This window comes from Alosa alosa, chromosome 20 (genome assembly GCF_017589495.1).
Source record: "Alosa alosa isolate M-15738 ecotype Scorff River chromosome 20, AALO_Geno_1.1, whole genome shotgun sequence".
Lineage (NCBI taxonomy): Eukaryota > Metazoa > Chordata > Actinopteri > Clupeiformes > Clupeidae > Alosa > Alosa alosa.
The window spans coordinates 30,675,824-30,701,529 of record NC_063208.1 but is presented as its reverse complement, the minus strand read 5'-3'; the positions used below and the strand labels follow the sequence as shown (position 1 = coordinate 30,701,529).

At 40.1% G+C, this 25,706-nt stretch overlaps 1 protein-coding gene across 1 annotated transcript in view; it reads left to right on the top strand.

The window, feature by feature from the left end:
- Window positions 1-24,913, top strand: part of LOC125285009 (transmembrane protein 164) — a 35,594-nt gene extending 10,681 nt beyond the window's left edge. Inside the window, exon 4 of the mRNA XM_048229191.1 lies at window positions 23,681-24,913. Coding sequence (XP_048085148.1) covers window positions 23,681-23,887 — 207 coding nt within the window. The 3' untranslated portion in view covers window positions 23,888-24,913. The remainder of the gene's footprint in view (window positions 1-23,680) is intronic.
- Window positions 24,914-25,706: the final 793 nt, after the last annotated feature.

Genomic DNA, 25,706 nt, shown 5'->3' with positions numbered 1-25,706 from the left:
CGTGGAGAGTGCAAAACAGTTTTAACAGTATCAGAAAAATGTTTAGTTTTTTCTTATTTTACAATTTTATTGAGATCGTCTTGGTAGTGTATAGGTCTAATTGAGTGCCTGTCACTTTAAGACGTTCCTGAGGGAACCCTTGCAATTGTAACACAGTTAAAAGGCTGCTGATATGTTATGCAATTCATAACGTTTTCTACATAGTTAAAATAAAGGTTCGTACTTCTCCTCGGGACAAGCACTTTTGAATTTTGGAAAACACTTTTTCATTTACATCTGGATTTTCACATTCAACATTCACATTCACATTCAATGTCAGAGTCAATAAAATGAGCCCTTCAACGAAATTGACAAGCAGCTGTAAGTAGGCTAAGCATGCTAAATTCGACATCCAAACACTATTCTAACGTTAGCTTTGAGATACTGCTTGATTGCATAACTTAGTTTAGTCTCCTCAATGTAGCCTACTATGCTGTGATAAGACCTTAGCAGAGTTAACTTCAAAGCAGCAGTTTTGAACAAATTTGCGCAGCATGGTCACGATGCTAAGCGGATTTAATAGCAATTTAGCCAGAGCGTCTTCTATGCAATGCTTCTATGTAGCAACAACAGTCCTTCAACAATCGAGTGAATATTTTGTTAAAGAACGTAATGACGTAATACAAAAATGCAGTAGCACAAGGGTAGGCTTCTTACAATTTCAACAGCAACAAAGCCAAGTCGGAGTCCGTTTTGCAGTCCTCTTAGAAACTACAATCTGACTACATTTTCGAGGCACGATTGGATACTTCCGCTGAGTTACATCCGGATGTGTTCGGACCGCGACCAGAAAATTGCATATTGCGGAGAAGCACTAGGGGGAGACGAAGCACCCACCAAACGATCCAAAAAGTGTTGGAGAACCATCAGAACGACTCTCAACCTGCATAATTAAGGTCGTCATTTTTGCTAAAATTGTTGCATAGGGCTTCTTTAAATGCACATGCAGAGGAGGGGCAGCGGGCTACGAGAGAGAGCGGGGCGGGGCATGGAAAGGCTGCGTGCGTAAAAAGCGCAGCTCAATGCAAGGATTTCATCTTATATTTATAAATTCAATTCAATTCAATTAAACATAGAATATTAATGTGTGGCGGCCTGTTTTGATTCCGTGGCGCCCTGCCACAGATTAGTCAATGTATGGGAAACACTGCATACACCAGCTGTTTTTAAGCATCTCAGGATACCTGCAATCTGTCTTTTTCGACTTTATTTCTGCTCTTCTACATTCTTGTCTGGATGCAAGAGTAACACCATTGAACCATGGTTCAGCTTTAAGTTTAGATTGCATGATTTTGAAAGGGCCAATAAGATCATTCTAAGATCATTTTGAAAGTTAATTCCTCAGTGCTGCCGTTAACCTGTTACTGCAGAAGGAGATTTCCGCCTAATTTTTAGCAATTTGTACCTACACACTATAACACTCATTATCTCAAGTTCTACATGCAGCACAATGATCATTCAGGGCTTAAATTGAAGAAGAAAATGGGCCAATATATAAATCCACATAGGCATCCACTTGAGGCTGAAACTTGGCATTCTGATGTTTAGAAGGTAATCAAATGTTCTGTGACAAAATCGAAGGTTATATTACATCTTAAACATGTTTAAAGGGTTTAAGTTTTGGGAGTGGTGTGTTCAAAATGGTACTTCTGGTGAGGTATTGCATTTGGATGGCTGAAAATTGGTATGCACAATACTATAGTAGTACTTAGCAATATAAACTTGACGCTTGGATTGTATTTTAATAATATTCAAAGTTTACATACAGATAACTTTAAATTACGGGTATGGCAAGTTTGAATGAGATTTAACAGCATACCACTACAATAATTACTACTACCTTACTACTGCCTTTGCAGCTTCACTACTTGGCCCCAAATAAGAACAAGTATAAACACTATGAGGGTATTTACAACTTAAAAAGAAGCCCAAAGATGACGGTACAGTGCATTTGCACACACTGTAATGACAATAAGAAGCCAGTACTGTACAATACTGTAATAGTACAGTGCATTGCTTTGAATACACTGTAATTACAATGTCAGCATGAGTAATACTATGTGGTATAGAAATAATAAATGGGGGAAAGTAAAATTAAAGTGGACATGATTGTCTTTCAGCCGGCTCTCTCTCTTGTCCTGCGGGTGACAGGTGGCAGGTGAAGGCATTGGGGAGAAGTATCGTGGCCTCAGTTCAATGACAAGCTGCAAAGTCGTGGTGCTGGCACATTCTTCCCAAACATAGACAGCCTCTTTGTTGTAAAGTGCAGAATGTTAATCACGTTGACCAAGAAGCAAAATTAGATAGCCAGGACCCCTTTTATACTAGCTCAGTCAGTGTTCCTTCCCCTACACATTCCTTAGGGCGTGTCATACAGATCATACAGGAAAATCCAATACATACGGTGGTATGCATACATTTGTAATGGGTTAGAATCGATTACATTGGTGGTTATAAAGGTAAGGAATAATATAAGGCACTTGGGTACATTACATTCAACATAATAGTGCGTATTCAAAAAATTTTTCCTGAGCGATAACAAGTGAAGAATGTTATTAAAAATGTCTCCTTAATTCCAAATGGAGACACCAAGTTGACCGAGTTGATCCAATGTTAATCCAATGTAGCTGGAGCAGGTAAAAACTTGAGGCTGGCTTGCGAAATAATAGTTCTTTATTCTGGATGTTACAGCAGAGTTATGGTAGTGCTGCTCCATGCACAACACAGCACAATGTTGCAAAGTGAAGCCAAAACAATGAAACCAGATCTAAAACAGTCATGATTATATGTAATGACAGTATACATTCCTGTCTGGGGTTAGATTGGACGGGGGACAGGTAGGTATATGGCCTTCCTGGGCATATTTGATTTAGATGTCTCTTGTGGGGTGAGGTCAGTGTTGTATAAAGTACTAGAAAGCAATACTTGAGTAAAAGTACAAGTATTGTACTAGAAAAAGACTTTGGTAGAAATGAAAGTTACCTTTTAGAATATTACTTAAGTAAAAGTCTTAAAGTTACTGATATATACTGTACTTAAGTATCAAATGTAATTTTCTGATATTTAATGTACTTAAGTATTTGAAGTAAAAGTACAAAGCAAGCGGTTTTATTTTGAACTTTTATTATGAACTGTATTTTGGCTTTCTTATAGTAAAGCATAAAGCATATTCATATATATTCCCATATCTTCTTAATCTCACTCATCAAACCAAAATCACATTCTTTTCTAGGACTTTTCAGGCACAATTCTCTTAAGTTCAAAGAACAAACAGCATATTTTTAGAGCTGACATCAAAGAAAAAAACAAACAGAAATTTCACTTTTGTATGAACTTCAGGTAAAAATGAAAATTAAATAACTTTAAAAACAATGGGAGACCATTTTGGTCATGTGGTATGAGCATTTCTAGGGCGTACTCCCCAGGTCACCATCTCACTCTCACACACATACACAGGCCACCTATGTCCAGCAGCTACTAATATGCCAGTCATTAGTTGAAACTGAAAAGGTGTCTGTTCATCTTCAAAAGAAGCTGGTTTTCAAAGTTGCTAGAATTCAGTGCCCGGGAGTTTCAGGCCCAAGACCGGCCCACGTTTTCCATAGTGGTGGAAATTGGATAAATGAAGCAACATTTCAGCTCTTACTATCCTGTAGTTTTTATTAGTACCATGGTTCAACAAATGTGTAAAGGTTATATAATAATTCACTTCAACTGAGAAGTTAACAAAAAATGTTCCACTATTCCACAAGTTAACAAAAACAGAAAGAAAGAAAGAAAGAAAGAAAGAAAGCCTTTGAAATGTAGCCTATCCCACGCTTCCACAAAGAGGCATATTGAACTAGTGTTTAGGCTACCGGTACATGTTTTTTGCATGGGAAGGCTATATTGTTGTTTGGTGTTTTAGCCTACTCCTTTACTACACCCTCTTCTGAGCAAACAAGGCATATAGGTTTATCATGTAGGGTAATTGCTCTTTCTTATATTAAATAACTTTAATGTATCCTCTCTACTTGTCCCCGTATCTGAGAGAACTTTTTGGAAAAGACAGGCTATATGGAACCAACCAACTCTTTTTGGGAGGGGAGAACTACATGGGCTACGTAGGCTACAACCCATGCAGAGGCATTGCATTGGTGTCATGCACAGAATGCGGAACGTGTTCTACTTTAAGAAAAGATAGACTAACGTGACCAATGTCAATATTTTTTTCCTTCACCTTCACAGAATTCTCCCGGGCTGCCACTCTTCTTGGACTGAAACAATTTCTTGCAAATAGCCGGACAGGGCTGAGGTATAGCGTTCTTCTTCACAGAAGCTGCCCCTGTACAGAAACCAAAATACGTCAGGGTGTATAACGTTATCTTATGACCCTGTTCACCACTATCGTCAGGGTGGTCCTCCAGTAGATCCAGTTGATGCTACTCATGGCGGTTTCAGTTGTGCGTCCTCCTCCTTTAGCAACAAACCGCAGCTGAAATAGAAGCGCATGGCGTGCAGAGCGTCGTAATGCAATCTAGGAGCAGTGATTCGCCAAACCTCCCTTATTGCAGTTGCACACATTTCTTCTAATTTTATGTTTTAGTAACAGTACTTGAAGATGCTTAGTGGAAATATAACGGAGTAAAAGTATACATTTTATCTAGGAAATGTAGTGGAGTAAAAGTGAAAGTTGCCATAAATTGAAATGGCGAAGTAAAGTACAGAAACGTGAAATTTCTACTTAAGTACAGTAACGAAGTATTTTTACTCCGTTACATTACAACACTGGGTGAGGTGAGGAGCAATAGGTACAACATTTGGCATTCTGTCTGCTTACAATAAACTTTCTATCTCAGTCATTTCTGTGGTTTAGACAGAGAGACAAGAATATATTTGAAAGAAAAACAACAAAATTCTACAACCCCAAAACAGAAATTTAGGCCGCTGTGCAAAATGCTAATAAAATCAGAAGGTGATATATTTAGCAGCAAAAAAGACAGACAACATATCAAATGTTGAAAATTAAAATTTGGACTATTTCATGGAAGATAAAAAAGTCAAGGTCTTCTTTGGAATAGACATTGCCTGGATGGCAGTATATGTTGCTCAAAACCTGTATAGATCATTCAGAATTAATTGTGCTTTGCCAAAGGTGCAAAATGCTCATGTGGGAGGCACTAATGCTCCTCCACACAGTCATCGATGTTGGGTTTGGAACTGAGCACTAAAACAAGTTGGATAGGTTGGATACTTGGAGAGGCCCTCTCCTCTTTAGCACAGATGAGTCCATGATTTCCAAAAAGAATGGCAAATTTGAATTGGTCTAACTTTAGTTTTCTAACTTTACTTCTAAGAGACCCTGTGTCAGACACCAAACAGGACGAGGACCACAAAAGAGTCACGCGTTCAAAAGTTTATTTAAGGGTTGGGGGTTAAGGGGTTTCAGGGTTCCGGGGGTTCAGGAGTTCCAGAGTCTGCGTGTGTGTGTGTTCCCCAGTAGCCGAACACGCGATGGCAGGAGCTGGATGAACCGGCAAAACAGGCAGGTAACTGGTGCTGGTTGCAGACGATTTGAATTGGACTCTAAGGGCATGATGAGTGGTTTAGTTTTAAACGAGGGTGAGGCAGAGCAGAGCAGGAACAGGTGGAGGTCATCAGACTTCTAAGATCATGACACCCTGCCTCTCTGGAATGCTCTTTTTCATTCCCAATCGTGTTTGCCAGTTACCCTAATTAGTTATTACCCAACTTTTCCAGCATTTTACATGTTACCCCCGTCCCAACTTCTTTTGAAACGTGTTGCTTATATCAAATTCAACATTAACATATATTTTCCATGAAATAGACAGATTTGTCATATTCAACATTTGATATGTTGTCTGTGTCCTTTTTGCAACTAAATATGAGATTTGCAGATGTTTAAGAGATTATTACATTCTGTTTTTAATTCACATTTTACACAACGTCCCAACTTTTTCTATTTTGGGGTTGTACAATCCCCCATCTGATCATAAACCAACTAAATAAATTATCACAAAAAAAAAATCTAAATTTTCAAACTATGCTTAGATTGTAAAGAATCAAACCATTCCTATAGTGTAGTGGTCAAGAAAATGGGAATATCAAATACCAAAAAGTATTATGTAGTGTCTTTTACAAATAGGATGCCAAGTTCCTGAACTCATCGGCAGAAGCGGGAATCCTCAAATCTCTGATTTTGTGAATTATAGAAGAAAAACAATACAGTAATTTCCTGTGTATTAGCCACATTATCTATATAAGCTGCAGGACCGTGTTTTATGCAAGTTAAAACAACAAAACCATATTAATACTACATTAACTGCCCCCATGTATTAACCTCATAGCTGAAGATATTTTGCAAAATCATGGGCGCTGTTGAGCAATTGGCGATGTGAGACATGTTTTACAGTGGCTCCTGGAAATGTGGCATTTTATATGATACAGTGGGCATCGCTTTCAAATGGCCACTTCAGTCACGCATTACGAGGCGTGAAGCTGCGTGAAGCTTTAGTACCACTTTCAGCCATTGTGCATCGCTCTGCCTGCCGCCCCTTCTGCCCCCTTCTGAAAAATTTCGATTTACCTCGATTTAGGCTACTTGGGTATGGCTTAAGGCTTGACTACGCGGTGGTAACGGAAATCGAAATTTCCTGTCTACATTATTGTCAGTGTTGGGTTAACGCACCACGCATAAATCAAAACAGTGGTGTGATAATTGAGCCAGTAGAGAAATAACTGTTCAGAATTAATCTGTAGCCTTGGGTAGGCTTCTGCGACGTTTTTAACAGGCTACACTATAGAGGCTTAGACAACTATGACCCACGTTTTGGTTTCGTAAATTAATTTGTCCTACTTCTTGACTGCAATGTAGTCAATTAACTGCTTGACATGTCATTTTTATTTTTCTGTACAATAAACAAATACATCTGCTTTATGCCACAGAATTACATTCATATTTGGAACTTACATAGTCCAATGCATCGTTACACTATGTTAGTGTTTCCCAAAACCATAGTAGCAACAAACGTTCGCAACCACTATCGTAAAGTTGTGTAGTTACAACTACACCTTTCGACCTGTGGTAGAATGCTAGTAGAAGCATAGTTCCAGGGATCTTCATGTCAAAGACGTCACTGACGCCAGTTATTTGTTTGCAAATTAATAATTATGAATATATTTAGGTTTCCAATTGATATTTACACTTCTAACCACCATACATCCATATTTTAAAATGCCCAAGGCAGAAAATACATAAACATAATTTCACTGCATTTCTTACTTCCAGTAACTCTATGCATGTGACAATAAACTTCCTTGTATCCTTGTATCCTTGTAATTAAAAGTGTTTTGACGAGTCAGCTGAGAATATGTAGCCTTTGATTTTCATGGAGGGGGGTCGTAACTTACATGTTGGTTAGTTGAATGATGCATCCTGTTAGTAAAAAGCTAACCTCCGTAGTTGTACGGGAAATGCACCCCAGATCAGGTTGTAGGCCATTAGCAATCTGTTCATTTTATTTTATGAAGCCTACACAGTAGATCACATGCCACATTCTCGCTTTCAATAGACAGATGCAATAGCCATTGGTCAAGTATTGAGTATAAAGCAATTAAGATAGTACCCTATACAAAAAGTACTTCATACTATCATAAAAATTTGTTAAAACGAATAGCATTTTGCAACTTGACAAAACACTGGATTAATATAGTAGGCACAGAAGAAAACTTGTACATCAATTGGCCCGTGGGGAGATCACATGTGAGAACACACGTGCTATGACTCGTTCGGCTGTGAGCTTGTTTCGCCAAAAAAAAAACTATTGCAGATATCAATGCTTCTTTGTTCATGGGTTTGGCCTCACAGCAGAGGCTTAGACAACTATGATCCACGTTTTGGTTTCGTAATTTGCCCTACTTATTGACTGCAATGTAGTCAATTGACTGCTTGACATTTTATTGACATTTATTTTTATTTTTATGTACAATAAACAAATACATCTGCTTTATGCCGCAGAATTACGGACTTGGCCAGCCTATAGAACGGGCACATTTTGGAGAGAATAGAGAATGTACGCACGCAAGAATCTGTATGCTATTTGTGGCTGGTTACCAGCAAACAATGTTTAATGCATTAACTCAAGACGTCAAACATTTTCTAAACAATACAAACAGAAAGGATGCAGCAGGCAGCAAATGTAGAAGAGTCATTTCCAGTGGAAGAACAAAATGCTGAATGAAGCCCAAAGATATGAAGGCATATCTGGCAAGTTGTTATTTTTTGAAGACGTAAATGGTTGGGCTACAGGCCTATTTTGCAAGAAGGAGACATAAAGCGTGAGCATGCCACACTATCCACAGCTGTGGTAGCGGGGGTAGGAGGAGGATTACTGTTAGTGCAGGATTTATATAAAATTCTTCAACAGAAGGCCTGCCTCGAATGCAGGCTTGCCCAAAAAAAGGCCTGTGGTTTGCACAGCCTACAGTAAGTAGGTCTTAGTGAGTTAGGAGTCCTCTAGACTTCTTTTAAACTGTCTCAGAGGTGGAAAGTTGCGTTCGTTGGGGGCAGGGCCGGATTAACAATTCATAGACCCTTGGGAACAAATGTCTGATGGCCCCCCCCTGCCCCCCAGTCAAAGTGAATCGGGCGGTCAGTTAATAGGCCTATCATGAAGATTTGTATTGCCATTTAAGGCACGAGCGCATCTGTGAGGCCAAGCCTCACCAAGTAGCCCGTTTGTTTACAACTAACATTACATTTAATTAAACTGCTTATAGGCTATGCCGAAATAGTTTCAACATTTTGAATATCAGTGTTGGGTGAATTAGGAAATGCCTTATGGCTGAAAGCTGCTTGGGATCCCCCCTGTCAAGCAATAACCATACAAAAAGTTAAAAACAGATGACATGATGTGCGTCACTGACATAATGCGCAAATAATATAGCCTAGATATTCCAATATATTCAAATACATGTGTTTATTTTAGAGGGGATATTCGAACGTCATTTTTGAGCAATTTTGACAGCCCTAGTCCACTGTAGGCTACGGCAATCGTCTATTAACACCTTCCACCTAACCCCGGTGAGTGGGGGTCACTATAATGCGTGTGAAATAGCACCATTGAGTAGCCTATGCGAAATAGCCTTAAAATTGTTCCGGTGTTGTGTGCCTTCTGGTTTCTCCACCTACTGGTTTCCTTTTGCGTGCTGGCTGCAGCAGTTGTCAGACATTCACAAACAAGTTGTTTTAGGCGGTTTGAAGTCGCTTTTCATACGCCATGAGCGCTCGGTTACATTACAGCCACTCGGACAAAAGACATGTAAAAAAAATATGTTTTGAAAACTAGCATTAAACTGGATTCAATCCCGCAAAAGCAACACACGCGTCTACTTCCCTACTTGATTCCCTACTTGAGCCAACTAATATGTTACGCGAATCAATTAACTATTGTAGGCTACCATTAATTAATAACTTCAGGTGGGAAGAATTTCCATACGAAAGACGCTCTCATTGGTGGTTAGTAGGCCTATATGGAGTAGGGAATTGACAGCAACATATCCAATCACATTATGAGAGATGCTGAATTTAACATAAACTGCAATGTTTGATTTTATTTCACGCTGGCACACGTGGGTGCTCGATGTTTTCAGTGGGTGCCCAAGAGACGGAGCACCCACGGTATCGGCGCATATGACAAGAGTATCTCGCGGTTACATCCATTACAAACAAACATGCAATGTGAACGTCTGGGATTGGGGAGATCACTAAATGCTCTTCTGAATAAGCGCGAAGTCAAGCCTTTAAATGAAAATCACTCTTTAATAATCAAAAAATACGCTAATGAAGTAAACTTGTGACCATCAAAAATAGTTTATCGGCTGTAACTCCGTGATAACAGGACGTAACAGGAAGGCATTTGGCTTAGCAACGGAGGTTAATATGCTCTATATTTTGTCCAAATGATGTCTGTCTATCATCGTTGCACTTTCGGAGAAAACCAGAATGTTTAATTTGTCCCATGCGTTTCTTTCTACGGCTGCAAAAGGGATTCACTTCGCCGTTAACCAAATATTTCTTTATTAGGGCAGGGCAGGCATATTTCTGGCTATTAAATTATTTCTAAACCAGTCTGCTAAAGTCTGTAGTGAAGTCTGTGTAGGGTTTTCCAGCTCCATTTCTTTTTACGAGACACCCTGCTCACTTGAGACCTCTGCCGGTTGTTGCAGCGTCACTGGAAAAATACAAATTAAAGTCGCGTGATGCCGCGTGATCCCGCGCGCGGACCGTGAGGGATGCTGGCCAAGTCGAAGCACTGCCCACTGTATAATTCATCAACTTTAACGTCTATTCGACATATTTTGTGTGCTGAGAAAAGATAACTTCAAGCTACGCTGACTGTACAGCTTGCAACATTGAAGATGACTGGTAAACCATAGAAACCAGACTCTTCCAAAACGGGCTGAAACACCAAGCCTCGAGCATCTCCCAAGGAAGAGCCCTCAGATGGTAACCCCTTAGTCAACATCAGGGAAATGGTGGAAGAAATGCGTTCTGACATTATTAGTAAATTTGACACGGCCGTGTCTCAGTCTGTGAAAAGGGAGATAACAGCGGTTCTGGAGCCCTTTGAGAGAAAACTCCGCTTAGTGGGTGAAACTGTTGGCGAGCTAGAACGCGCTGCTAATGATCACAGTGATCGGCTAACGGAACTTGAAGCTAAAGTTTCTACGTTGACCACTTTGGCTGATTCCCTTACTAAGAAATGCGATGACCTGGAGGGGAGTTCGAGATGGAATAACATACGCTTGTTGGGTCAGCCTGAAGGTTCAGAGGGAAAGCAACCCACTGACTTCACAGCTCAGCTACTCAATGATCTACCGAGTCTCCAAGACAAGCCAGCCCTTGACCGGGCGCACAGATTTTGATTGATTATTTCCTTATTGGTAACAAACTCCTTCCATCGGTGTCATCCTGTAAATACGAGGCAATCGTTCTTTCTGATCATTCTCCTGTGTCCATGGCAGTTTATTTTAACTCGGCAGTTTATTTTAACTGTTTTCGGGAGCTTTGTCCTAGAGTGCCAGCAATCTAGACCATTGTTGATGATTTTTGTACAGCCACAGCATATTCTGTGTTACAGCTATGAACACATACAATGGCTCGTTTAAAAGGTGAGACTTTAAGCTCTCGGTGGGTGCAAACCGTGTATTTCTACACGCCTCTGTTCCTGAGAAATCCCAAGCTAAACAGTGGCTAGTTTTCATCAAAATGCCTGTTTTTTTCTAGAAATGGAGGTATAACGTCTTTCATGAAATATGAAGTGTTGCCTGTTACTTACTTGTGTAAACTTTCCGGGAAGTGATCAGCGAGACCTGGCGAGACTGCCACCTAGTGATAGACCCACCAAAATGGCCTGGTTTTGACCTGACGTGCATGCGTCACTGATTCGACCCAAAGCGGCAACGGAGTTATGATAAAATGTGCAGATAAAATGTCCAGATTGTGCATTTTCATGAGTTTTCGATCGTCATATATTTCATTTCCATTCATCACAGAGTTCCCAAAATCGCATATACGGTATGTTAGAGTGTCTAGTTTCGTAATTAAAAAAAAGAGCTAAAAACTTAATATTATGTTTTTGGCACTCAACGCATGGGAAGGAAAAACGTAATATTATGTTTTTGGCACTCAATGAGTTAAAGAATAAGAATTTGATATTCTTATGACACAACCCTCCGCTGAACTCCTACTTCGAACCAGATCAACCTATTTTGAACATGGCGATAAAGCTAGTAAATAACTTGCACACCAACTGCTACGGGCAGCCTCTTCCCATCAAATCCCTCAGATACAAACGAGCAAGACATCTGACCCATTAGAGATTAATAATGCTTTCAGAGACTTTTACATGTCACTTTATGCAACGGAACAAACTTCCGCCTCTCGATTTCAATAATCTTTTTTTAATGGTTTGGATGTTTTGGAGAATTTGCTGTAGATATTTTAGATCAGCCATAGAGGAGTTCAATCCAGCGCTCCTGACATTGCAAAGTGGAGTTCTACAAGGTGTTTTGGCTCCAGCTTTCCCCCTTGCTATTAGAAATGTATAATCATTTTAAAATGGCCTTCTTCCTCAGACTCTCAATCAGGCATCTATTTCTCTCATTCTGAAAAAAGACAAGGACCCCTTAGCCTGTGCCTCTTTTTGCACTATAAGTTTACTAAATGTTATACTGACAGTATAAAATACTGTCTAAACTTCTGTTTCTTCGTCTAGACTCTATTCTCACAACTATCATCTCACCTGACCAAACAGGGTTATATGCAATAGACACTCTTTCTCCAATCTTAGACAGGTATTTAATACCATTTACAATCCCTCCATCTCTCACATGGAAGAAGCTTTGATATCCATGGATGCTGAGAAAGCTTTTGATAGAGTGGAGTGGATCTGTTCTACACTCTTGGAAAATTTGTTTTTGGGGAGAAATATATATCCTGGATTAAACTGCTTTACTCCTCCCCACAAGCCTCAGTTAGAACCAATAACATTCAATCTGGGTACTTTAATCTCCACTGTCCTCTAAGTCCTCTTCTATTTGCAATTGCCATTGAACCCCTTGCTGTGGCACTTCATTGTCACCCCGATATCTCTAGCATATACTGAAACGGTATTGAATTAAAGGTTTCTCTGTATAGTGGTGATGTACTCATCTTTTTTCCAGCCTCTCTGTTTCTATACCTGCCACCCTGGTCTGTCGTCAGTCCTTTGGTCAAATATCTGGCTATAAATTAAATCTTACTAAGAGTGAGATATTCCCTGTCAATACAGCTGCTCAGACATTCCCTTTACACAACCTGCCTTTCAAAGTAGCCCATCATAGCTTTAAATATCTTGGAATTCATTTCACTCACAAATTCAAAGACCTTTTCAAGGCAAATTTTACTCCTTTGCTATCTAAAACTCAAGAGGACTTTGAACGTTGGTCTCTTCTCAACTTGTCTTTGGCCAGTCGTGTCAATTCTGTGAAGATGACTACTCTCCCACGTTTTCCATATCTGTTTCAATCTGTCCCCATTTTGAGAAATGGCACTGTGCCATCACCCTAAAAATACCATACCAACAGTGAGGTTTGGAGGTGGAGGCATCACGGTGGGGGGCTGTTTTTCATCTAATGGTACTGGCAGACTTCATACAGTTGAAGGAATGATGAATGGAGCTAGCCTAGAAATCTAGACGTGCCCCTAGCGGCAGCAAATTACATTTGTTGCCAGGGCTAGTCTAGCAACTCTCCGTTGGCTTTTGAGCTCCAGAAATCGAAACTTAATCAGGCCTTTGAAATCGTGTATAGAGTCGTTTAACATCATGATTGATGGCAGAGTTGCAACGGTTTGGCTTGAATTCCCTGCTACTTGAAAACAAATATCCAATTGCGTCCTATTGCGTGCAGAGGGAATTTGAAAGACAACTGATTATCCCACCCCTCGGACTGAGCACTGCGAATGGTGAGTGCCCAGACCCTACATTTTAATGTAGGTCTGGCTCGCCAGGCTAGAATGGAGCCATTTTTCTGGGAGAATCTTGCTATCCACCAAGACGATGAGGATGAGATATAGCTAGACCTTCCAGCAGGACAATGATCCAAAGCATTCAGCAAAGGAAACTCTCAATTGGTTTCAGAGAAAGGAAATCAAAGCCCTGACTTAAATCCAATTTAACAGTATTTGAAGTTATCTAAAGATCAGGATTTACAAGTGGGACCCCTGGAATCTTCAATATTAAAAGACTATCTGTTTAAAAGAATGGGCCAAAATCACACCTAAATACTGCGACTGATTAGTTTTGTCATACAGGAAATGCCTTGAAGCTCTCATTACAAATAAAGGCTTTTCCACAAAGTATTTAAGACATTTCAGTAGGCATGTTCAGTAGGCACTTTTTTCCTGTGGCATTTCACTTTTTTACTCATAACTCTAGTTATGGACATTAATGTTTGGATTTTTTTATATGTGCGGATTACCTAAGTTAATACTAATGTCTGGTGAAAATGTCATGCAAATAGCCTCACTGGAAGTATACTTACTGCAAAAAATGTTGACGTGTTCAATACTTACAGTGGGCAGTGCTTCGACTTGCTCAGCTTCCCTCACGGTCCGCGCGCGGGATCACGCGGCATCACGCGACTTTAATTTGTATTTTTCCAGTGACGCTGCAACGACGCTGCAACAACCGGCAAAGGTCTCAAGTGAACAGGGTGTCTCGTAAAAAGAAATGGAGCTGGAAAACCCTACACAGATTTCACTACAGACTTTAGCAGACTGGTTTAGAAATAATTTAATAGCCAGAAATATGCCTGCCCTGCCCTAATAAAGAAATATTTGGTTTCGGCGAGTGAATCCGTTTGCACCCGTGAAGAAAAGAACAAATTAAACATTCTGGTTTTCTCGAAAGTGCAACGATGATAGACAGACATCATTTGGACAAAATATAGAGCATATTAACCTCCGTTGCTCAGCCAAATGCCTTCCTGTTACGTCCTGTTATCACGGAGTTACAGGCGATAAACGATTTTCATGGTCACTTCAAGTTTACTTCATTAGCGTTTATTTTTTTGATTATTAGAGAGTGTTTTTAATTTAAAGGCTTGACTTTGTGCTTATTCAGAAGAGCATTTAGTGCTCTCCCCAATCCCAGACGTTCACATTGCATGTTTGTTTTGTAATGGATGCAACCCCAGATACACTTGTCATAGGCGCTGATACCGTGGGTGCTCCGTCTCGGGCACCCCATTGAAAACATCGAGCACCACGTGTGCCAGCTTACAGTCCGGCTAAATTTACATTAATTTAAAATCAAACATCGCGCAGTTTATGTTAAATTCAGCATATCTCATAATGTGATTGGATATGTTGCTGTCAATTCCCTACTCCATATACTAACCACCAATGAGAGCGTCTCTCGTATGAAAATTCCTGACACTTCCCACCTGAAGAATTAACACAAGGCTTTGTGTTACACAAGGCGCGTACATCAGCCCCGAATGTTTAAAATGTATATGAATATCATTTTAAAAGTCGTCTGACAAAGCTTATCGTTTTGTGACACAGCTAAACACTGGTACCTCATAGAACGTCTATAACATAGCCTAGGTGGTCGCAACTCACAAAAGTAAAGCAGATAGAAAAAACTCACGCAAATCTAGCCTACAACACGCAGACAGCTTCATGCGCAGGGGAGAGAGCGTGCACGCGCACAGGTGCTTATGATTGTTGGCTTCTGATGGTATCTTGCTAATTCACTGAACTGCATTAGGTGACACAAATGGTATTGCCTTTATCTTATGACTCCTTGTCTGAGCGACTACCAGGCCTATGGTTTTTAAAAGTCAGATGTTCCCTGACAAAGACATTCGAAAATTAAGAATGTTTATTGACTTAAAAAATACACTAATTTTTGCCAAGACATCGCGGTCTGGTGCGCTATGTAGATCGTTTCTCATACCATTTAATTTCTCAGAATTTAGGTCTACTAGACCTACAATAACGTCATCACCAAATACACCTATTATTTATTTTTAGTTGATCAACCACAAAGAGTAGCATAGGCCTACTGTGCACAGTGCACTGACGACTGTAGCAGCCCAAGGTAACCAGTTGTTGTAGATGAGAGGCAACCCCTTGTTTCAGATAGCCTGGACAACATGTTACCTGGGTGTTGCCTACGTTATTAATTAATGGTAGCCTACAATAGTTAATTGATTCGCGTAACATATTAGTTGGCTCAAAGAGTAGGGAATCAGGATGGAGAGAGTCACACGTGTGTTGCTTTTGCGTCTTTTGTCCTTTGTCCGAGTGGCTGTAATGTAGCCGAGCGCTCATGGCGTATGTAAAGCGACTTCAAACCTCCTAAAACAACTTGTTTGTGAATGTCTGACAACTGCTGCAGCGCATGCACGCGCAAGGAAACCAGTAGGTGGAGAAACCAGAAGGCACACAACAACGGAACGATTTTAAGGCTATATCGCATAGGCTACTCAATGGTGCTATTTCACACGCATTATAGCGACCCCCACTCACCGGGGTTAGGTGGAAGGTGTTAATAGACAATTGCCGTAGCCTACAGTGGACTAGGGCTGTCAAAATTGCTCATAAATGACGTTCGAATATCCCCTCTAAAATAAACACATGTATTCAAATATATTGGAATATCTAGGCTATATTATTTGCATCATGTCATCTGTTTTTAACTTTTTGTATGGTTATTGCTTGACAGGGGGGATCCCAAGTAGCTTTCAGCCATAAGGCATTTCCTAATTCACCCGACACTGATATTCAAAATGTTGAAACTATTTCGGCATAGCCTATAAGCAGTTTAATTAAATGTAATGTTAGTTGTAAACAAACGGGCTACTTGGTGAGGCTTGGCCTCACAGATCGCCCTGTGCCTTAAATGGGCCTATTAACTGACCACCCGATTCACGTTGGCTGGGGGGGGCAGGGGGCCATCAGACATTTGTTCCCAAGGGTCTATGAATTGTTAATCGCCCTGCCCCCCATAGCATAACTTTCCACCTCTGAGACAGCTTAAAAGAAGTCTAGAGGACTCTAACTCACTAAGACCTACTTACTGTAGGCTGCGCCAAACCACAGGCCTTTTTTTTGGGCAAGCCTGCATTCGAGGCAGGCCTTCTGTTGAAGAATTTTTATATAAATCCTGCGCTAACAGTAATCCTCCTACCCCGCTACCACAGCTGTGGATAGTGTGGCATGCTCACGCTTTATGTCTCCTTCTTGCAAACTATGCCTATAGCCCAACCATTTCGTCTTCAAAAATAACAACTTGCCAGATACTGTATGCCTTCATATCTTTGGGCTTCATTCAGCATTTTGTTCTTCTACTGGAAATTACTCTTCTACATTTGCATTCTACATTTTTGGGTCATAGTTGTCTGAGCCTCTGCTGTGAGGCCAAACCCATGAACAAAGGCGCAATTGATATCTGCAATAGAGTTTTTTTGGAGGCCAAAAACAAGCTCACAGCCGAAGCGAGTCATAGCACTGATGGGAGAGGCAACTGGCATGTGATCTCCCCGCGGGCCAATGGATGTACAAGTTTTTCTCCTGTGCCTCACGGTATTTAATCCAGTGTTTTGTCAAGTTGCAAAATGCTATTCGTTTTAACAAATTTTTATGATAGTATGAAGTACTTTTTGTATAGGGTACTATCTTAATTGCTTTATATTCAATACTTGACCAATGGCTATTGCATCTGTCTATTGAAAGTGAAAATGTGGCATGTGATCTACTGTATAGGCTTCATAAAATACAATAAACAGATTGCTAATGGCCTACAAGCTGATCTGGGGTGCGTTTCCCGTACAACTACGGAGGTTAGCTTTTTACTAACAGGATGCATCGTTCAACTAACCAACATGTAAGTTACGACTGTTTCCCAAAACTGTCGTGCCCACATAGTACTGTAAGTTTGGACCATGATAGTTTCCAAACTTCAGTAGTCTGGACTAAGGTAGTTAATGACGTTTAGTAGCACGTGAACCGGCACCTGCACATACTTCTGTAGCGCATTGCGTTGAGGCCGGCAGATGACAGCCGCCGTTGCACAGCAGTTACCAGTCCCTTGTCCAATTGTTCGAATCTGGGTTAAGATTTTGACAACAATATTGACATCGTTGTTTACCTAAGTTTATCTTTTGTGCAGATCATATTATCAAAATCAGAATCAGCCTTCTTGGCTTGGTTTGCGTAAACTAACAAGGCCCCATAAAGGCTACATATTCTCGGCTGACTCGTCAAAAAGTGCGCACCACCTTATTATTATCTGCAGGTGTGTGACTTTTACTTACGTGCACATGGCTGCAAATTGACTTTTAATTTATGTATTTTCTGCCTTGGGCATTTTAAAATATGGATGTATGGTGGTTAGAAGTGTAAATATCAATTAGAAACCTAAATATATTCATAATTATTAATTTGCAAACAAATAACTGGCGTCAGTGACGTCTTTGACATGAAGATCCCTGGAACTATGCTTCTACTAGCATTCTACCACATGTTGAGAGGTGTAGTTGTAACTACACAACTTTACGATAGTGGTTGCGAACATTCGTTGCTATTATGGTTTTGGGAAACACTAACGTAGAGTAACGATGCATTGGACTATATAAGTTCCAAATATGAATGTAATTCTGCAGCAAAAAGCAGATGTATTTGTTTATTGTACACAAAAATAAAAATGACATGTCAGACAGTCATTTGACTACATTGCAGTCAAGAAGTAGGGCAAATTAATTTACGAAACCAAAATGTGGGTCATACTGTAGTTGTCTAAGCCTCTATAGCGTAGCCTGTTAAAAACGTCGCAAAAGCCTACCCAAGGCTACAGATTAATTCTGAACAGTTACTTCTCTACTGGCTCAATTATCACACCACTGTTTTGATTTGCGTAGTTGCGTTACCCCAACACTGACAATAATGTAGACTGCAAATTTCGATTTCGATTTTCGGGGCGGCAGGCAGAGTGATGTACAGGGGCAGAGCGACGCACAGTGGCTGAAAGTGGTACTAAAGCTTCACGCAGCTTCACGCCTCGTAATGCGCAACTGAAGTGGCCATTTGAAAGCGATGCCCACTGTATTTTCCCCGCTGTACCCCTCTGAAAACCTTTTACTGAGAAAACTGGCCTGATAGATTTGCAAATTGTCACCTCACCTGAGTCAAATGAAAGACAATTGTGCTCATTTGGATCTCATTGAGATAAGCCCTCCTCTACAGATGTCACACTGTGACATCTGGTATCTGTAGCCCTAACCCCTACAGGTGTCACTGTGACACCTGAATCTGTTAGCCTGCAGGGCAGAAAGAATTGTAGTGTTGTTAATATTGATGTAGTGTTATTTTCATTAGGCACTTCACTGGACTTAGAATAATGAGAATTAGAAGGTACTTTATTGAAATGTTAATGCTTTTATTACAAAAGGCCCTGAATAGCAATTCAGTAGCAATAGCCTACTGTCCTCAAGTAGACTAGTTGCTAAACCATTAGCGTCACATTCAATTCAGGCAATGCTAACAGGCCCCTTTGCACCTTACTCTGGATGTATTCATACAAACTGTCCTCCAGTAGGCTAGGTGCTAAATCATTAGCATCAGTCCATTCAAGCAATTCAAGCATTATTCAAATTAATAGCAGATGCTCACATTACTAGCCAAAAACCTCCCATTACAGCTTAGTTTCGATGTGCATATCACTTTAAACGACAGTACTGAGCTAGCTAATAACAATGTAGCTAGCTAGCAAGCAATGTAGCAGGAATTGCAATGTAACAGGGACTACTTATGCCATGAGAAACTGAAAAGTATTCCTGCAGACTTCATTGCCTCCGATGAAATACGCGGTCCGGGGGGACTTTCTTTTCGTCTGCGGCTTTCTGGTGGATGTAGTCATCTCCGAAGTAACTACTGGAAGTAACTACTGTCTGTCTGTTTGCCTCAAGATGGCCAATGATTCGCATGTCCTGCCACTCTCTTTCGGCAGCTATAGAATCACTCCGTATTTTGTACATAAGCTCTGGAGAAAGTTTGTCGCTACAGTTACGGATTTTCTCCATTTTGTCTTTTTCCCCTTCAAATGTTACCGTAGAGATAGCGTCTGATATCTCACGCTCCAGTTCCTCTGCTGTATATTAAGTAGCCATGTGTATCGCTTGTAACGTGCAGCTGATTGGCCGAAAAATAACAAAAGCACGTAAATGCCCAACTGCAGTTCAGTATGGAAATTAGCTAACACGCCCCAGCAGAAAGAGAAATTTGCCAAAACTATACCCAATTTCAACGACAAAATGTATACTTTTAAGGCAACCTATACTGTTATCTGAAACATGGAGTGGCTTGTTCATGACTTCAACTTGCACATTCTGCAAAAAAACTAAAATAACTAATTTGAAAAAAAACTTAAATTGTGTTTTGCGCAATTTCGTCTAGGCCGACTTGCTGCTGGTTTTCATATGGCGGGTCACATTTGTATAAGTTATGAAATGTCAACAGCAGGACTCACGTTTATCCATAATCATATGATTCTGCATCAGTGACTATTGACACCTGGCATGGCCCTTCCCAATTAGCTTCAAAGGCTACTCTGAGTGGGTCGTTAACCATTGGCCAGGCACCAGGGAGTGTCCCTCGTCAAGTGACTCCTCACACGCCTCTGTCACCTGATGACATGTCTTGACTGTTTCAGTCAATTCAGCCAAGTATCCAAGTCAGTCTGGTTATCATTATCTTCACCGTTATCACCGCTAGGGCAGCCGTGGCCTACTGGTTAGCGCTTCGGACTTGTAACCGGAGGGTTGCCGGTTTGAACCCCGACCAGTAGGCACGGCTGAAGTGCCCTTGAGCAAGGCACCTAACCCCTCACTGCTCCCCGAGCACCGCTGTTGTTGCAGGCAGCTCACTGTGCCGGGATTAATGTGTGCTTCACCTCACTGTGTGTTCACTGTGTGCTGAGTGTGTTTCACTAATTCAAGGATTGGGATAAATGCAGAGACCAAATTTTCCTCACAGGATCAAAAGTATATATACTTATACTTATACTTATACTTTCACTCTCGCTATCGTGCCAAGTGTTGTGATTTGAATGGGGCCCACCAGAGTGCGGATTACCCCACCATGATCGCCAAGTGCAACATGTGTTGTGCAACACACATACAAGGTCTAAACATGCGACAAACAGTAGGCTACAGAATATCTCATCGTTCTTATATATCCTGTTGTCTTCCTGCGGCCTGCTCACGGCTTTCATCCTGTGCCTCTCCTGTCTGCTGAGCACGCCTTTCCTTAACACATATGAACAGTGTAGGCTATAAAACCTAACTGCACCTACACTTTTAATGTAATTGTTTGTAGATCTTAGTGTTAATATTTCCTGCTTACTCTTTTAGCACCAAAAAAGTGCCTGATGTGTGCCATTTCCTTTTCCTCATAGTGTCTCTATGAATAAAATAAAATCCTAGTTTCATTAAGATAGTATCAGGGTTCTCAGATGAAACTACATTTATCAAACTAAACATATGAAATAATAGAATGTAAAAACAATACCAACCAATTAAAAACAAATTCAAATACTAGCACATACTATTTAGTCTAAGCTACTTGGGTCTTTTTATGTTTTCACAGGTTTCACTGATGTTATGTAGGCTTAGCTACATCAGACCCTCTTGTGCATAGGCCTACCGGTAATATAAAAACACAGGATCTGTGCCAAACTAATTTCAAAAGGGCACAATAATGTATTCAAGATCAAATGAGAATGGACACCTATGGAGTTCATCTCCTTGGAAATGACAATCGATTTTACCACCACAATGTAAAGCTTGATTTAAATATAGAATTAGCCTATCTTGCTAACTATCCTTGGTAGCACTAACTAACCAAAGTCCACTTTACTAGCCTCAGTGGGTAAGTAGCAGGTAAGTAGCCAGTAATTCAATGTATGAAGATGTGACATGAGCTATGAAAGAACAAAACATGTTTATAAATGAAGGTTGTAAAATAACACATTTTCAACAAGCTAGACGTCAGCTAGCAACTTACATTTACCCATGCACGTCAGCAGCAAACCGAATTTAAAAAAAAAAATACTTTGAGTTTAGTAGGCTGTCATTTCAGTTCCTGTTGATATCTATTGCACGATATGTAATAATTTAAAGGAATCTAGTTGCAGTCTTGTAAATAGTGACCCTGCAAGATCCCTAGTCATTGCAAAATCATAGTCTGTGACTTAAAACTCTTTTACTTGTCTTTAGATGTGAGAGGGTCTGAAACTCTAGTCTTTCAAAAATCTTTTCCATATCTTTGCAAATTTTTCTTTGCTGCATTGATTAGCATTTTAAGAGTGAATGTTGTGTCGTCCCAAGTGGGCATGGTCATTTTAACAGCTTGCTTAAAATCTGGAAGCAAGTTTTGCAAAAGATTAGCCTTCAGCGTGCCATTGCCACTTGATCCAATGTTGTCAGACCACTCTCGCCAGAATGTCTCAAAAACACGTCAACAAATCTTTGTGCAAAACATCCATAACTTCATTAACTTTTTGCTCACGATCGGATATTTTAGCCCAATTTGTACTTGCATTCGTAATGCCCATAATCCACTCACGGAGGGCCACCCAACCATTACAAATTTAGATTTTCACCTAAACCAGTCTCAATAGCACATCTCACCCTGCTAGCTTCAGAAGTATTCAGCACAGTGCAAACATAGCCACGCTATCAAATGGATGCAACTGGTAAATGTTGCGCAAGCGGTTAATCTTAGACCAGGCCTCGATGCCTGCTTTCCGAGAATGCTGCATGTCCTTAGACCACTGATCGATTTTGTGAGGTTTAGCGACTTTATAGAAATAAACATTTCCATTAGCTTGCCTTGTTGTCACAGGTCTGAGATTTTCATACTCATCTACATTCTCATCAACATTTTCGCATTCATCATGGATTGTTGCTTTGTTGCTGAATTTATCACTTCACACATTTCAGAGCGGCTTCTCATATTTCATTGAAAGGATACAGTGTTTCTTCGGGTGAAATCTGATTGACACAAACACTCACTTTGTGTCCAAATCTCGCGGATTGGGTGTTTCACATGGCAACCTTTGTTTCATTTTGAATCTTTACCATCTTTAGCAATTTCACCTCATCCTTAAGATTAGACATTTTTTGTGTTAACGCATCCACCCTGCTCTTTTTATCTTTCTTTTCAGCAGCTTTCCGTTTACTCATCACTTGGCTTGAAATTACTACAAAATAATGGCAGTTTATCCCTATCGGATAGACGTTGCAATTTCCCCCATGCTTACTCTAAATCGGCCGTAGGCCACAAATTATCCTCACCAGACACAATTCCATCATTCATTTCAGTTCAATTCATATTTCATTGCTTACAAAGTTGACATTTACAGTTACAAGCTAGTTACAAATGGAAGCAACAACTTGAAGTGGTAAATATGGCAACATTTAATAATAAAGTTTAATCTAATCTAATATGGCAACATTACATGGATTTGATGCATGTACAGTTTTACAGAAATCATACTGATTAAGCAACAAACTTATCATTTGTAGGCAAGCACATTGACCTTTAAAAAAGTCTGATTGACCTTGCACTGTCGTCCAGTTCTCCATCAGGAGAGCATTCAGATAATCGTCACACATGGGTTTTAGGCTCCTAGCTAGCACGCCCGCCTCCCAGTCTGAGGTGGTGCAAGTTCACAGGCTTGAGCCCAGGCAGGTATAGGGCTAATGGCACAGTCAACAACACAATGTAGTTTAAACAAACACTCTACTAAATGAAACTCATGGGCTGTAACTTGAGACCGCAAGGTGTATTACAAACACTACAATCCACACTACAATCAGCCTTCTTTGTTTAAACAGTGCCAGTGTGTTCTCATTTAACAAAGTGCACCTGCCTTTGCCTTTGTTACAGTTTTAATGCTAAACGTCCATGTCAATAATTAAAAAGTAAATAACTATTGTTATAACTATTATTATATAATTATAATTATTCAGTATTTCAGTTTTACAATCTCTTTCGCCTTTTTCCACCACCTTCCCCTGCCCCTGTTCACAGATGACGGAAGTCAACTTGAATAACATGCTGTGTCCAGCTGTGTCAGATCCTTTCTACGGCCAATGGTACAGAGTTTGGGCCACTGGCCATCAGACCCTTCTAACTTTGGCTCACGGCAAAGTGCTCACATTGTTTGCTCAACATACAATCCCAATGTGTCGCTACTTCATGGATAGTACCTGCCTTCGAAGCAAGAAGGTTGATTGAGCACTGATTCTCTTGTACATGAGTACATGTTCATCATACCCAAATCATGTAATCTATCGTTTAATCCATAGTCAGAATATATTCCTAGATGTCCTCATATCAGTTTTAATGGGTAGTTCATTCTTGTATGTTTGTGTGTGTGCACCAGTAATGATGCAAAACTTGCCAAATAAATTGTCTTTTTCATGCATACTTTTTCATGTATACATCTGAAGTTTGACTTTGGTGAACGCTGTTCACGCTGTTGAACGCTGTTGGCTCTTGTTCTTTTATCCTAATGATGCCTTCATTAAGTGTAGTCATGGTATAGCTATCAGAGGTTTATCCAGTGGCTTCCTTATGTTCACTGGTCATGGCTACAACCACAAGTGTTAAGTTTTCTTTTTTTTCTAATGTACAGTTGTTACTTTCAGCAATGTTTTGAAAACAAATAATTTTATCTGTTTTACATTGCACATGATAACAAGCACCTACATAAATTGTGGTAAAGGTAAAAGTAAGTTTCAAATGTTATTTTTTTAATTCATGAAAAGTGTAAAATGTGTTGGACTACTGGGTTCTTTGAAGTGAGACCTGGATGCTATTGTGAAAGTCATCAGCATATTCACCTGGAGTAGCCTATACCATGAACTGTACTACCTACAGCTGGGTACATCAGGTAATCAGAGTGCTGATTAAATTCTCACCTACCATCATCACCATGATACCATAACCATGGCCAGTGAAAAAAATAAAGTTTTTTTTAAAGAGTTTAATTTGGTGGTTTTCTCTATATGTTTAATGACATTCTATTAGTTAGAGACTTAGGACAAAGGCATTGTCCCCATTGAAGTTACCTGGGCACTCACCCACACAGATTCTTAATATCTTGACTTTTTTGATTCTTAATATCCTGACTTTTTTAGATGCTATTTTGATTATTGTATTACTGTTATTTCTGTAATGTGTTGTTATTTTATACCATGAGTCTAACATAATCATTGTTATTATGTCATATATCATATCTCATAAAGTTATAAACCCCAACCTTTTTTGACCCAAAATCTCCTTTTAAAGTTGACAGTGTCCCAAGATCTACCAAGCCAAATAAAAAGTTTAGTCATTACCGGTACCTATTTATATATGTAGGCTTTGTACATTCTGTGATTTCAATTCTTCCTCAGTTTTTCCACAATTCTATAATCTCAATGCCCAAACACCCAGTATCTCCATGCTCTAAAACTGATTGGACCCCATTCATTGTCCCCAGCAACTATATTTATTCATTGGGGGCCTCAAGTGGGTTTTATCCAGCAAGCAGGCTACTGGGTCTGCCGCACATGCTGTAATTTAATATCGAGGCTACTGCGGGATACAAATCAAACTTTACCCAAATCCCGTAGGGAATAGGCCCTAGGGCCACGACATCTTTGCCCGAAATAAAATGTCTTAAACACTCTTTTTGTTCGGACTTCAATTCCTGAATATTTGGAAGCGTAGCCAGTACGGACTGAATTGCTTTATTGACTTCTGCCATTGCCAACTCCTCGAGGACTACAATTCAAACACAGCGCAGAATCTTGACGTCGTCTCTCACAACTCCCGCCTCCTGCTCGCTGATTGGCTCGGGGTCGAATTGTTCGTTGCGAGCAAGGCCAATGGCCGGAATCCCAGACGGAGTTGTGGAGGAGATGATCCAGCAAGCCCACTATTGTTCTTCGGACCAGTATGTAGGAAATATATGGAAAATAACCATTCCAAAAATGATCACCATATGTTGTCAGCGAGTAAGAAAACACGATGAATTGAAGTAGTGGCTTATTTGACAACATTACTATAA